Below are 15,444 nucleotides of genomic sequence, written 5' to 3'. Positions count from 1 at the left end.
TATTTACTGACATTTCTCTAATGAACATACATATATAATGTACTCAAAAGGAAAATTATTACACAGAAAAAGAGAAAGCTTAAATGTATTCCACATACTGAATTCACAATACAGGGAAGAATACATTACATTTCAGAAAAAAATTCCAACAACAACAACAAAAAGACAAAATCTTTTCTTGGTGCTTTTAAAGGTTTATTAACCTTGAGTTCTCTAGAAAAGTCACTCATCCAAAACACAGCTTCCCCAAAGGTGTCAAATGAAAGAAGAATTGTTGGGGTAATTTCAAACTACACCCAATTACCTGCTACAAGACTTCTGAATCATTGTTGTGATAACTGTGAAATTCTAGGTGAAATGGATTCATACTGGAATTCTAAGGCTGCCACCCAAAGTCAGTCATTTGAACTCAGCAGTAAACCTTCCTAACAGGCTCAAGAAATAGAAAGGCTAAGAGGGGAAAAAAGTGTATTCATGATGGCACAAAATTCTAACAACTAAATATTATCAGATTTAGAGCTTGACTTTTAAAATACTATCAGGACGGGGCGCCTGGGTGGCTCAGTCGGTTAGGTGTCCGACTTCGGCTCAGGTCACGATCTCGCGGTCCGTGAGTTCGAGCCCCGCATCAGGCTCTGGGCTGATGGCTCAGAGCCTGGAGCCTGCTTCCAATTCTGTGTCTCCCTCTCTCTTTGCCCCTCCCCCGTTCATGCTCTGTCTCTCTCTGTCTCAAAAATAAATAAACGTTAAAAAAAAAAATTAAAATACTATCAGGATGCATAGGGGCACTTGTACCCCAATGTTTATAGCAGCACTCTCAACAATAGCCAAATTATGGAAAGAGCCTAAATGTCCATCAACTGATGAATGGATAAAGAAATTGTGGTTTATATACACAATGGAGTGCTACGTGGCAATGAGAAAGAATGAAATATGGCCCTTTGTAGCAACGTGGATGGAACTGGAGAGTGTGATGCTAAGTGAATTAAGCCATACAGAGAAAGACAGATACCATATGGTTTCACTCTTATGTGGATCCTGAGAAACTTAACAGAAACCTATGGGGGAGGGGAAGGAAAAAAAAAAAAAGAAAAAAAAGAGGTTAGAGTGGGAGAGAGAGCCAAAGCATAAGAGACTCTTAAAAACTGAGAACAAACTGAGGGTTGATAGGGGGTGGGAGGGAGGGGAGGGTGGGTGATGGGTATTGAGGAGGGCACCTTTTGGGATGAGCACTGGGTGTTGTACGGAAACCAATTTGACAATAAATTTCATATATTGAAAAAAATTAAAAAATAAAAATAAAAAAATAAAAAAAAGTACTATCAGGATTGGGAATGCAAGCTGGTGCAGACACTCTGGAAAACAGTATGGAGGTTCCTCAAAAAACTAAAAATAGAACTACCCTACGACCCAGCAATTGCACTAACAGGTGTTTACCCAAGGGATACAGGTGTGCTGTTTCGAAAGGACACATGCACCCCAATGTTTATAGCAGCACTATCAACAACAGCCAAAGTATGGAAAGAGCCCAATGTCCATCGACGGATGAATGGATAAAGAAGATGTGGCGTGTGTGTGTGTGTGTGTGTGTGTGTGTGTGTGTATATACATGTGTGTGTATATATATATATATATATATATATATATATACACACATACATACATACACATACATACATACATACAATGGAGTATTACTCGGCAATCAAAAAGAATGAAATCTTGCCATTTTCAACTATGTGGATGGAATTGGAGGGTATTATGCTAAGTGAAATTAGTCAGTCAGAGAAAGACAAATATCATATGATTTCACTCATATGAGGTCTTCAAGAGACAAAACAGATGAACATAAGGGAAGGGAAACAAAAATAATATAAAAACAGGGAGGGGGACAAAACATAAGAGACTCATAAATATGGAGAACAAACTGAGGGTTACTGGAGGGGTTGTGGGAAGGGGGATGGGCTAAATAGGTAAGGGGCACTAAGGAATCTACTCCTGAAATCATTGTTGCACTATACGCTAACTAATTTGGATGTAAATTATTTTTTAAAAAAGAATATTAAGAGAGGAAAGAAACTATTTTTCATTAAGGTTTAGTTTTATATAAACAATCCTGGACATACTGTGAGTTTATAGAACTAAGGAGAAGGCTTCTGTAGAGGTAAAACACCTTGAAGGTCACTTGATCAGTGAAAGGTAATGATTCATAGCATTTGACTTAAAACATAGCACTACTTAAAACATAGCTCCATTTGGCATAGATTTTCTTAACTATTATTTAATAAAACTAAAAGTTTTTACTGGGAAAAAAATAAAATACTATAAGGATTAACAAAGCAAAATAAAATTCTTCACTAGATTGGAATCCTAATTAAGCATTTATTGATCACTCACTATTTGCTAGGTCCTGGGGTTACAAACATGAAGATAAAGTCCCTTGTCCTAGAGAAGCTTAATTCCCCAAGGTAAAGAGATGTAATTAAGCATCTAAAGGGATAAGTGCCATACCAAAGGTTGGTACCAACTGCTGTAGGAGCAAGCAACAGTGCTTATTTATATCCGGCAGAGCTGGGAAGGCATCAAAGGGATGACATTTGAGCTTTTTAAGTTGCCATTTCCCAGGCAGAGAAAGGTAATCATTGCATTCCTGTCATAGTATAAGAATCTAAGCAAAGTGACAAAGGTAGGACAGTTATAAACCTGTCTGGAAAAAGGATGAGTTGTCCAGCATATCTAGAGTATAGGGAATGTGAAGAGAATATCAAAAACAAAACTCAAGAAAAGTTTGGGGCCACCCTTCCTCCTGTACATGAAATGTACATGAAATTTCATACAGAAGATGAAAATGGACTTAACATCTTTCTAGTGCTATAATTTCTTTGTTCTCCACACTTAAATATAAGGCCACACAGACCTCTTTAGCAACATCTTTTCCCCCTTGGTTATGAACCACAATCTGGCTATGAGCCCACCCTAATCCCAAACACGAATAGGTTCACAAAAGTGGCACAGCTGGCAATTTCATAAAATGTCAATAAGTCATTCAGATTATTTGTGTTCAAAATAGCAAAATATATTTGTCTATAAACTAGACATTTCCCACTAGATAACATTTTTTTCTGATTCTGTTCAACCCTTTTACCAACCACTTGGAAAAAGAAAACAAATTTGTCAATTGGGTAGATAAAGGTTCAAAGAAAAAATAATATGTGACATTGAAAATTCAAACTTCAAAAAGACCTGACAGGCTGTACTGCTGAGCCAAATACGTTTAGCCCCCTACCAACTTAGGACCAATAGGGGTAAATCAAATATGCTCCCCTTTGATGAAATGTAATGGAAATAAATATAAAATCTTTTTTAAATAAAACTAATAATTTTACATTTATATTTATTACCAATCGTACAAGTTCAGGATGGAAGAGACTTGACTTCAGTTCATGTAAAATAAAATCTAGGTTTTAATTGCTATAACTTCAGTATGAGTAATTAGTGTGAGATGGTAGCTCAAAAGTCCAAAAATCAAGCTTTAAAACCTTCTACATGCCTGGCACTGAGTTATATCTGCCAAGAATACAAAGATAAATTTGGCACAATCCCTACTTTTAAGAGTTTATAGCCTAAAGCAGTGTTTTTTTTTAACCATGGGTCACAAGATCCATTGAGTGAGCTGCCACCAATACTTCTCACTTAACAGAAAATATCAGAGTACACTGTACAAAGTACACAGTACTATATCATAAAACTTTTAACTTTTTCATATATGTGTATACAAGTCTATGTATGTGTAGATACACACACAAGAGATAGCAATTTTGTTTTTAATGTTTATTTATTTTTGAGAGAGAGACAGAGCATAAGTGCAGGGACAGAGAGGGAGACAGAATCCAAAGCAGGCTCCAGACTCAAAGCTGTCAGCACAGAGCCCGATGTGGGGCTCAAACCCACGAGCAGCGAGATCATTACCTGAACTGAAATACTTAGCCGAACCTACAGCCACCCAGGCACCCCAGAGATAGCAACTTTAAATGTACTTCTTATTGTAGGGCATAGTAAAAAATTGGAAACACATTAGTCTAGTGGAAGAGGACAAAATAAATATACCACTATAAGGTACAAAGTTTTATGAACTTAAAAGAACAAAATCTATCTAATTGGAGAAAGAGAGGGTCAAGGGTCTAAAAAGATTTACAAAGATAACAATATATGAAAGGAGCCTAGCTAGGCAGGAAAAACTCTGAGAGATGGAGGAGGTAAAAGACCCCACATAAAAGGAATAATATGAATGAGACATGATGCAGTAAATAACAAGTACTTAATGGGTGACAAATAGTCCTGGCACATGACAGCACTAGTGTAATTAAGTCGAGATTGAAAGACTTGGTGAAAGTTCAGTTCCACTAAATTATAAAGTACCAGTAGGTCAGCAGATGAGGCTGAAAAGCAAATTTGAGCCATAACATGAAAGTGCTAGGCATGTGGTAAACACTTAATGAATGTCAGCTATTCCAACTAGACTTACTTAGTTCTAGAGCCTGAAACCCATGTATCTCTAAAATGCCTTACAATTCTAAAATGTTATAAACTACTGAAGGGCTATGAGGCAAATTATTTAAATATAGGCACAGAACACAGACTTCTAAGAAATTATAGGGAGTCTATTCAGTAAGGAAGAATGTTCGAATTACAGCTCTCGAAACAATAAAATAGGGCTGTCCCGAAAAGTGGTTAGGGCTTTTCACTAGATGAATCTGAATAAAGGCCAAATGCACATCTATCTGAGGTATGTTACTAAGTCTATAATACAAAGTTCTGCATTCATCATACACTAATTCTTCCATCAGTTTTGGTTCTCACTCACCAGTGAGTAAGAGCTCATGAATGAGTTTCGAAGAGAGAAGGAGAAACAGATGGAAGCAGGAGGCTGAGATTTTATTCCACTGCAGAAAAGTAGGAAAACAGGAAGCTTCTGAATGACATTTCCCAACATAGTAATTATTTCTACTAGAGTATCCTACTGTGTGATATAGCAAATCAACTGCAAGTACCTGGACCACAGCTAAAATAATATGGCAATGTATTTTTGAAGACTTTTTTAAGTTCCTTGAGGCTTTATGTGAAAAAAAAATCTTGCTTTTCCATACAAAATGTGTCAAAAGGGGTTATGCAAGAGTCGAGAGCAAAATCATAAACAGGTTTGTTCATTAGAGTAAAAGCATAATGTTAGAATTAAAACCCTAATATAGCATATCCAATAATGCTTACACACTGGGAATAATTTCAGATCATTCTTATCATCAAGAATAAAGACACAGATTTCAAAAGAAAGATTCAAAATACAAACTATTAAAAATAAAAATTAGCACCAATGTAAAAATATGGTATGAATATATATAAAGTACTTTCAACCTCTAACTTCAATGACCATTATCTTGAGACTGTTACGTTTCCAAATATGTCTAAAATTGCTAAACAGATAAAGGTGTCACGTTTACAATTTAGTTTAATGTTTCTAAAGCACATTCTCTTTTAACACTGCATGATAATTTTTGTTTAATGTTTACTTATTTTTGCGACAGAGAGAGACAGAGCATGAGCAGGGGAGCGGCTGAGAAAGAGGAGACACAGAATCTGAAGCAGGCTCCATGCTCTGAGCTGTCAGCACAGAGCCCGAGGCAGGGCTCGAACTCATCAACCGCAAGATCATGACCTGAGCCGAAGTCAGACACTCAACAGACTGAGCCACACAGGCGCCCCTTAACACTGCATGATAAAATGAACTGTAATATTTGAATAGACTACAGAATATTGTTGCATAGTGACTTTTCTATTAAGTGGTAGGGCACCTGGGTGGCTCAGTCGGTTAAGCATCCAACTTCAGCTCATGTCATGATCTCATGGTCTGTGAGTTCAAGCCCCACATCAGGCTCTATGCTGACAGCTCGGAGCCTGGAGCCTACTTCCAATTCTGTGTCTCCCTCTCTCTCTGCCCCTCCCCTGCTTGCACTCTGTCTCTCTCAAAAATAAATAAAACATTTAAAAAAATGTATTTTTTTTTAAAAAATTTTTTTTTTTTTAACGTTTTATTTATTTTTGAGACAGAGAGAGACAGAGCATGAACGGGGGAGGGGCAGAGAGAGAGGGAGACACAGAATCGGAAGCAGGCTCCAGGCTCTGAGCCACCAGCCCAGAGCCCGATGCGGGGCACGAACCCACAGACCGTGAGATCATGACCTGAGCTGAAGTCGGACGCTTAACCGACTGAGCCACCCAGGCGCCCCAAAAAAATGTATTTTTTTAAATGTTGGGGCACCTGCGTGGCTCAGTCGGTTAAGTGTCCGACTTCAGCTCAGGTCATGATCTCGCGGTCTGTGAGTTCGAGGCCCACATCGGGCTCTGTGCTGACAGCTCAGAGCCTGGAGCCTGTTTCAGATTCTGTGTCTCCCTCTCTTTCTGACCCTCCCCTATTCATACTCTGTCTTTCTCTAAAAAATAAATAAACGTTAGGGGCACCTGGGTGGCTCAGTCGGTTAAGCGTCCAACTTCGGCTCAGGTCACAATCTCACAGTTCGTGAGTTTGAGCCCCGCGTCGGGCTCTGTGCTGACAGAGCCTGGAGCCTGCTTCACATTCCGTGTCTCCCTCTCTCTCTGCCCCTTCCCTGCTCATGCTGTGTCTCTCTCTGTCTCAAAAATAAATAAACATTAAAAAAAATGTTTTTTAAATAAACGTTAAAAAAATTTAAAAAAAAAAAAAAAGACCTCTTGGTTTGAAAAGGCACTCAATAAATATTTGCCAAACTCAACTTCTTTCCTCTCAGCTAATAGTGTCTTTAAAAAAGCGAACATATCCTTCAGAGCTCTTTAAAAACGTGCTTCTGACTTGTCATGTCCTAAATGTGTATTCATTACCAATGCAAATCTTTACAATTAGAAGAACAATAAATACTATGTAGTCTTTTTTTTTAATGTTTATTTATTTTTGAGAGAGAGAGAGAGAGAGAGAGAGCGCGCGCGCACGCAAGCAGGGGAGGGGCAGAGAGAGGGAGACACAGAATCTGAAGCAGGCTCCAGGCTCTGAGCTGTCAGCACAGAGCCCGACATGGGCTCCAACCCACGAACTGTGAGATCGTGACCTGAGCCAAAGTCAGACACTTAACTGACTGAGCCACTCAGGCACCACAAGAATGCCTTATCTTTTGAGCCACAGATATACACTACTGACAAAGTCCTTTCAGAAGCAACATGATGTAATAAAAGAAGCTGTGGCTTAGACTCCCAAAGTTCTACGTTCAAATCTCAACTCAGCACTAACTGACTTAAATTCCCTAGATCAGTCCCTAACTCCTCTCAGCTAAAGTTTCTTTCCCACCTGTTTCAAAAAGAGGGAAGAGGACATATTATGGTGTAAGGCTCAAGTAGAATCATAATGTGGAAGCTCCCTGTAAAAACTAAACCCCAATCATAAAACATCAAGCACATCCTCATTTTTTAAAACAAAATAAAGTCCTGGGTATATGATATATTCTCTATCCCTAGTAGATGCCTTTACCTCTGAGAGGTATGGGGCCCTTACAGAGGTTTCAAACACTGGGATTCCCTCATGGAACAAGTAACTAAAAAGCCCACTGCCTTTGCACTATTTCGCTGAACTGTAGCCTATTTTAGCCTATTTACCAACAGATTTAGTGAAATTTTGTGATCACTGGTTCTTTCCAATCTGGTTTCATCAACCTATTCCTTCTCCGCCTTCAGATGCCTCTGCACCACAGGATCTTTACAAGGTAAATTTCTTTTAAGGACCCAGGGCTTTTTTTTAAAAGTGTTTTTTTGTTCTATCTGGGAAAAATCAAGCAAAAGGAAATCTGGTAAAAGTAAGGCAGAAAATATGAATTACTTTTTATACAAGATAAAAATAAATATAACATTACAAAACTAAAATATCAGGTATTCTGGTTGGTGATGAGGAAAAACTGTCATGGTTTATTTACTAAGTGTGGATTAGGAAATAAACAACAAATGCCCTGAGTTATTAAAAAAAAATTACCTTATGACAGCAGAATAAACAAGATAATGACCTGAGGCAAGCTTCCAGCCCTAAGATGACAAACTAGTACATATGTATTCAAACTTTTGCTGCTATTCTATTTTAGAAGTTAATTATAAACATTCTTGTTTTGTTATCAGTGTTTGCTGCTGCTGCTGCTGCTGCTGCTGTCAGAGGATGAGAAAAGTATTTTCTTGATCTTTGGTTTCTATATTGGGTAGTTTGGGTGCCATCAATATGGGAAAAGACAACTATTTCACAAAAATAGGTGGACTGTTCTCACCTAATGCATTTTAGAAGAGGAAGCTTCTTGGAAATGTAAAGTAAAGAATAGAAAGATACAGGGCTTTCTAAGCATTCATGGCAACAGAAAGGAAAACAGAATCTCAGAGGGAAAGAGACATAAAGAGTCAAAACATGGCTAACGGGTTCAGTAAAAAACAGCCACTTTAATACTAAAGAAGGATAGCAAAAAAGCCAAACGTATCACAAAATATTGCCCATTGCCAAGAAGAAAAATAAAGAGAATATTCAATTGTTGAAGGACAAAAAAGGACTAACCACCTCTGAGATCCAGTTTCTTCATCTGTATGATGAAGATAACATTAGAACTGCTCTGGGACTCTATATGGTATAACATTAAGTAAGAATCCCCAGCAACATGGTGACTGACCCAAGACTAAACCTCAAAAAAGAACAGTTTTCTCCCCTTCCTCTAAAGTCAACCACAGAATATTACAATGAATAGAAGCTCATTTATCACCTAGTTCTAGGTGAATAAATCAAATAATTTGAAAATGTTGTAACCTGTATAGAATTCCTGTATTAAAAAAAAAAAAAACAAAAGCTAAAGTAAAATGTTTCTACAGAATCTCAAACACCTTACCAATGTCAAATACAGATGAATAGCTGCAATGGAAAAAAAATCCTTTGCAATGCTGCAACAGGGGACTTTTTCCCTCACTAACATCCAAGCAGTTTCTCCAAATTGGTAGGGAGTAGGTACAAGTTTTCCCTCCTTGCTGTAAGGATTATGGATTAGCAAAGCAAGCAGAGATAGAAACCTATGCTCCAAGATGGTCATAAAAATCAAAGCTGAAACTCAAAATACTACCTCCTAGGAATAATGATAATAGATTTTCAAACTAGCAATTAAATAATGCAGCTAACACACTATTTTTGATTGATTATTTTTCTTATTGTAAGTATAACATTTAAGCTACTTTATAGGCTGAACCGGATTTTACTAAATAAAAAGCCTAAGAGTCCTAACGTGCTTACAGAAAGAGATGTACCCTGAGTTTTGAACAATTTCTACAAGAACTTTCAGACCATAACTGAGGAAGGGACAGTAGAACAAAGCTGTGAGAGAAAGTAGGAAAAGAGATGCCTTGTTTGGCAGGAAAAGCATCTAAAGTACACTAAATCACAACTGCTAATATCTTCAGAATAACAACATCTCTCATTTACAAAGCATTTAGGTCCTTCCTGTGCCCAATGCTGTGTCCTCTCCACGGGAAATAACCATTTTTCTAAAGATAAACCCACAGTCCTAAGAATGCAAGAATTTCATTCCATCTTCCTGATTAAATCACACACCAAATCCTAGTGCCTGGAGATTCACATATGCCTATCTTGATTACCCTGCACTGTGTCTTTCTAAGAACTAACACATCAGAGGAAATACCTGGTATTATTATTACTCTGAGTACTACAGGGAAAAGAAGAAATTAACATTTATGAAGCATCTGGTATGCTTTCATTTGATTTTCACAACCCTGTAGGTAAATATTATCCCCAATTTACACATTAAGAAAATGATATTAACTTGCCCACCACACCAGTAAAGAGAAGCCAGGACTCAGAAATCTGCTAACTCTCCTACTCAAGGATTCTTTCCCAGAAGGAATTATCACTTAGGTGCCACTTTCACATCAATTATTTGTTATCCTAGTTCAGCAGTTCTGAAAGCAAGTTATGGAGAAGATAAACCATCAACTCTTCATTTCATGGAAAATATATATATATATATATATATATATATATATATATATATATATATATATAGTATTTAGAGAACTAAGAGAAAAGGTAAAATGTCCCCAGAGGCAAATCCTGGCTCTTTGCATCATTTCCCAATTCCTTCTCAACAGAGACTCAAGCAATAGGGCTTCTTTTATCGCTTCCATGCTAGCATACTATCATGCCATTGTAGCACAGCAAACTTTGGAAAGTTACCTTTCAAAACAGGATTTTATACCAACATAGAAGATCTCTCTGCAGGTCCTTAAATTTCAATAAATTCAATTTTCACATAACTTGCCTGATTGTATTCCTAAATGTTTGTTACTACTGCCAGTTTAAAAAGTTATTTCGCTCCCATAAGAGACTCTTAAAAACTGAGAATAAACTGAGAGTTGATGGGGGGTGGGAAGGAGGGGAGGGTGGGTGATAGGCATTTGAGGAGGGCACCTGTTGGGATGAGCACTGGGTGTTGTATGGAAACCAATTTGACAATAAATTTCTTATTAAATTTTTTTTTAAGTTATTTCGTAGTGAACTGTGAGTTAAATCTTGATTGAGCTGAGGTGAAAAAAAACATGAGAAATAAAAATCTATGTTTAGAGAGATTTCCCCATCCATAGTTTTCCATTACAAGTTGGGAGGTAGGGGAACCTGTACACTCAACCTTTTAAATCTGTTTTTAACCCAATAAGATGGCACAGGACTTACAATAATGCATTGTGGCTGAGCTCTATCATGTTATTGCCACAAAACACTAGCATTATTAAAAGGAAAACTAACATTCAACCCTTTGTATTACTGAATATTCATTCTTTTTAAAGAAGTTTAATGTTACAAGAATCATTTAGCTTCTGGAGTTTAACACTTGTAAGATAAAAAGAGGATTCTAAGATGAATAACAGTCTCACCTGAAAGCAGGTTTGTTGGTGTTTTTGTTTTTAACGACACCGTACTATATACACACACTAAACGTAACATTGAGACATGTCCAAAAACACTTCCCAGTGTGAAGTAATTATTTCTAATACTGAATGCAGAACAAATTAAAACAGACCAAACACTTGCAGTCAAATGTCTACAAAATTTTGAGCTGGAAAAATGATGTCAACGTTTTTTATCCATTTGAAAGGTTCCAGTCCAAAAAAATAAACAGTCATCGGGCTCAGCAACTCAGGTGCGGAAACTCGCTAAAACTGAGATTGGGTGCGGAGAAAACAAGACTCTCAGGATTTGGCTTCTTGGGTAAAACTGCCCTGTACCCCACACCAGAAACCTCACACTGCCACAGGGGCCCAGCCCACCGTGCCCGCCCCTCCGGCCCGCCGCACCTGCCGAGGCCGCACCGCCAGCGCCCCCTGCCGCCCTCCCCACTGCCGGAGGCCCGCTCCCACCCCAGCGCCACACGCCCCGCCGCCCCCGCCGCCCCCGCCGCGCCCGCCCCGCGCCGAGGCCGCGCAGCCTGCGGGCAGGGGCGGGAGCGCGCGGGCGCGAATCGAGGCGGGGCCGCTACGGGGCCCAGAGCAAGGGCGCGTCCCTGGGACCCCTGCTGTGGCCAGGCCGGAGCCTCACCTACCTACGCCGTATTTCTCCTCCTCCGTGGGGGTCCACATGGCCGGGCCGGGCGCGGCCCCGCGGGCGCGGCGGCCGGGCGACAGCGCGGCGGGGACGGCCGCGGGCCCGGCTGTGGCGCACCGCAAGCCGAAGCGGGGGCGGTCAGGCGGCGCGGGGTAGTGGGCGGCGCATCCCTCACAGGCCGTCCGGGATGCCGCTGCCGCCACGTCCGAACCGCGAGGCTCCCGCGAGCGGCCCAGCAGTCCCGGGAGGCGCGGGCGAGGTCTCTCCACCTGTCCGTCGCCGCTGCTCCCGCGCCGCCGCTCGGTCCCTCACAGCTCCGCTGTTCTGCTCCCGGCGCCGCCGCGGTTCGGCTCGCCTCAGCGGGCTCGCAGGACGGCCGCGCATGCGCCACTCCCGGCGCGCGGGGGCTCGCGCTGCCCGGGCTCGCGCCCCCCGAGCCCGCGCGCGAGCTCACGCGCCGCCGTCGCGCGCCAGCGGAGGGAAATCCGCGAGAGGCGATTGGACGGCCCCGCGGGGGTCAGACCTAGCTCCTCCGTGGACCCCCGCCCTCGGCGGTAGCAAGTGATGGTAGAGGCGGGCTGGACAGGTGGGAGGCCCTAGGCCGCTAGAGGCTTGCGCGTCCGGTGCTTCCTGCCTGGCACAGCGAGATTGCCGCGGGACTCTGTCCGAGAGGGAGGATCGAGAAGGGAGGAGGGAAGGATACCGTTTTCAGACCCATCCCAGTGTCGCCCACAGTGTGGACACTGCCCATCCCGGAAAGGTCCTGGGAGCCACCCTGCGTATCGCCGGACCCGAAAGGTGGGGTCGCCGCGGGAGAACAAGGTGGGGCACTGTTGCCCCTCGCTCTTCGTCTCTGGGATGCCTTCTAGGCCGAAGCCCTACCGCCTCCTTGGTTCTTGTTTCGCTGAGTTGTCCTATGCGGTAAATTCTTGGAGTGTGAACAATCAGAGTAGCCTTCTTAGTAAGGAAACCCTTCCTTGTTAGGATCTGGGATCCTGCGCTGGGCACCGTCTCTGCTCCTCCTAGGTCTCTGCCTTATAGGCTATTTGGACTTTTGGCTCAGTCCCAAAACTTTCCTCCTTTGTTTCCTCCCCCCCAAAATCTGTTCCCTCTTACTTCTGCAAATATCACCTTGTGACCCTAGTTCAACCATTCTCCAAAGATCAGGATAATCCTGGCAACTGCAGGACTTCTTTAACCTGCACCTGGATCACATTGTGGTCCCAGCCCTAATCCCAGCATATTTATCCATCTCTGTCACCAGCATCTGTCACCAGACAAAACCCTGGTGTCACTCCTCACTTGACTGAACATCCTTGAACACTCTTCCAAGCCCAGATCAGTGCATCACTTCCAGGAAAGCTTCCCAGATCCTGCAGCTAGTAGACTGGATCCTCCCCTTCTTTTGCCTAGGATTCCAGCTGTGTGCATTTGTGCCTTATTTTTCCCATTAAGACTGCTCCCAAAAGGCAAGCTCCAGGCTAAAGTCACTCTCAGCACCTACCTAACACCTGATGCGCACCTGTTGAGTAGGAAGCAAGACTAGTACAATATCTTGGTAATCAACAGATCTTATTGGTTCTTTCTTCATAATGCCCTTTATGATTAGTTACTCATTCCAGGCCTGACTAAACTCACCTGGATTATTGCCACAGATCCCCAAATCCTGACCTATAGACTCACTCCTCCCACCAATGAAGGTTGCACACTCCTGTACTAGGAAAATATTCTGTAAATGATTGAGTTTCTCAAGAGCTACATACACTGAGGGGCTGGGGGAGTCCAAGAACATAATAAAGGAGTTATCTTTATTTATGTAGCTAACTGTTCCCAGAAGACCCCTGCCCAATGACCACCCTGGAATGTCACCATGTAATGAAGCCCACATTCCCAAAAAGGGAGCTATCTAGCAAGTGGGCCAAGTTATACAGACCTTCTGAACGAACAAACTTAAAGCTCTTATTTCATCTCCTAGTTCCACTCCATTGGCTGATGTACATGATCACAGTCTCAGAGCCCAATGACTGGTTTTCCCAAAGTTTACTCTCTTGTTCCCAGTCTGGATTCATCTTAGATGACAGCTTCCCCAGACAAAGATACTCCCAATCAACAACTGCACACCTCAGCTCAGGGATGGGAATGCATTAATCCCAACTGGTAAAGGGAAAAGAAAACGGGCCAAGGTGAGAAGGGGGCATCTGATAAATCTCAGACTCCTACAGTCTTGCTCTTTGTACTAAATTTAGATTGTTTTCTTGAAGCAAAAGAGCACATCATGGAGAATCAGTCTTCAGCAGAGATATACACCTGCTCTCATATACCCACAGCATCTGTTCTGAGCCCTTCTTCATACTGTCAGTCCACTCTCACTGCACCCCCCCCACACACACACACCCCTCCCAACATGTGAGCCAACCTTCAACTTGCCTCTGAAAATCAGGACCCTTGGCACCCTGCCTTCCCCTCTTCTCCATCCACTTCTTTATGTTTTCACCACCACCCAGCTTCACTGCCTGCTCCTTCTTAGGATCCCCGCCCCATTGTTGCTCTCTGCCCTCCATTTTCATCCAGTTCTGTTCCATAGGCTCCTTCTGTGGTACCAACAACATCTGCCCTGTTGGTACCCTCAGCTTCCATTCCTTCTTTCTTCCTCCTCTAGATGACTGTGAAGAATAATCAACCACTCCAAATCCCTTTATTTTAATGCAATTCATTTGACTCTCAGATGATCTGTTTTCTGACCCTGTCACCTCCAGAAACTGCTCTCCCAGAAGTCCCCAGGGGTGTCCCAACTCTAGATACAAGCAGCTACTCTTCCCTGGCTCTGGCTGGGCCTTTGCATACAGTATCACTCAACCCATGTATTCTCCTCTCTTGAAACTCATGGATCCTCCTCACCCTCCAAGGGCTGTTCTTCCCTTAAACTTCCCAACAGCCCTTGGCAAAAGGAGATTTTGCTCTCCCACGAGGGCCTTTCCTGTAGCACCTACTCACCCCACTTTCCTCCAAGAGATCAGATGGGTCTGCCTTGCACATTGACAAACATCTGTTTCCTTTTTAAGTGGCAAAGATTGCTCTGTTTATTTTTACCCCACACAGAGACTATCATAATGCCTACCATCAAACAGGAATTCAACATATACTCTTGGGTGAATGGTCTACCTGTATGTTACCTGAGATCATAATGCAGTAGGTTGGAAAAGAAAACTGAGAAATTTATTTCAGCAAGTCACAAATCTCCCAATTGAGAAACTTGAGTTAAAAAGAGTAAATTTCCTTGATATAGGCTTTAATTAAAAATTCATTGATGGGACACCTGGGTGGCTCAGCTGGTTGAGCATCTGACTCTTAATTTCGGCCTAGGTCGTGATTCCAGGGTCATGGGATCAAGCCCTGTGTTGGGCTCTAGGCTGAACATGGAGACTGCTTAAGATTCTCTCTCTCTCTTTCTCTCTCTCTCTCTCTCTCTCTCTCTCCCTCTGTCCCTCTCCCTTGCGCTCTCTCTCTCTCTCTCTCTGTCGCTATCTCTAAAATTAAAAACAAAATCAGGGCGCCTGGATGGTCAGTTGAGCGTCGACTTCGGCTTAGGTCATGATCTCGCGATTTGTGCATTCGAGCCCCGTGTCAGGCTGTTCTGACAGCTCAGAGCCTAGAGCCTGCTTCAGATTCTGTGTCTCCCCTTCTCTCTGCCCCTCCCATGCTCATGCTCATGCTCTGTCTCTCTGTCTCTCGATAATAAATAAACATTTAAGAAAATTAAATTTAAAAAATTCATTGAGACATCTTATTGAGTAGCT

At 42.0% G+C, this 15,444-nt stretch overlaps 1 protein-coding gene across 4 annotated transcripts in view; it reads right to left on the bottom strand.

The window, feature by feature from the left end:
• Positions 1-12,065, bottom strand: part of DOCK3 (dedicator of cytokinesis 3) — a 597,071-nt gene extending 585,006 nt beyond the window's left edge. For 2 of the 4 annotated variants that reach the window (XM_081794945.1, XM_081794946.1), the window contains exon 1: positions 11,646-12,065. In XM_081794945.1, coding sequence (XP_081651071.1) covers positions 11,646-11,682 — 37 coding nt within the window. In that variant the 5' untranslated portion in view covers positions 11,683-12,065. The remainder of the gene's footprint in view (positions 1-11,645) is intronic. The other 2 variants (XM_078443039.2, XM_078443040.1) reach the window with 2 other exon arrangements.
• Between the last annotated feature and the right edge of the window lie 3,379 nt (positions 12,066-15,444).

Source organism: Panthera onca, chromosome A2 (assembly GCF_046562875.1).
Source record: "Panthera onca isolate mPanOnc1 chromosome A2, mPanOnc1 haplotype 2, whole genome shotgun sequence".
Lineage (NCBI taxonomy): Eukaryota > Metazoa > Chordata > Mammalia > Carnivora > Felidae > Panthera > Panthera onca.
The sequence above is the reverse complement of the archived record's forward strand: the minus strand, read 5'-3'. Positions and strand labels throughout refer to the sequence as shown.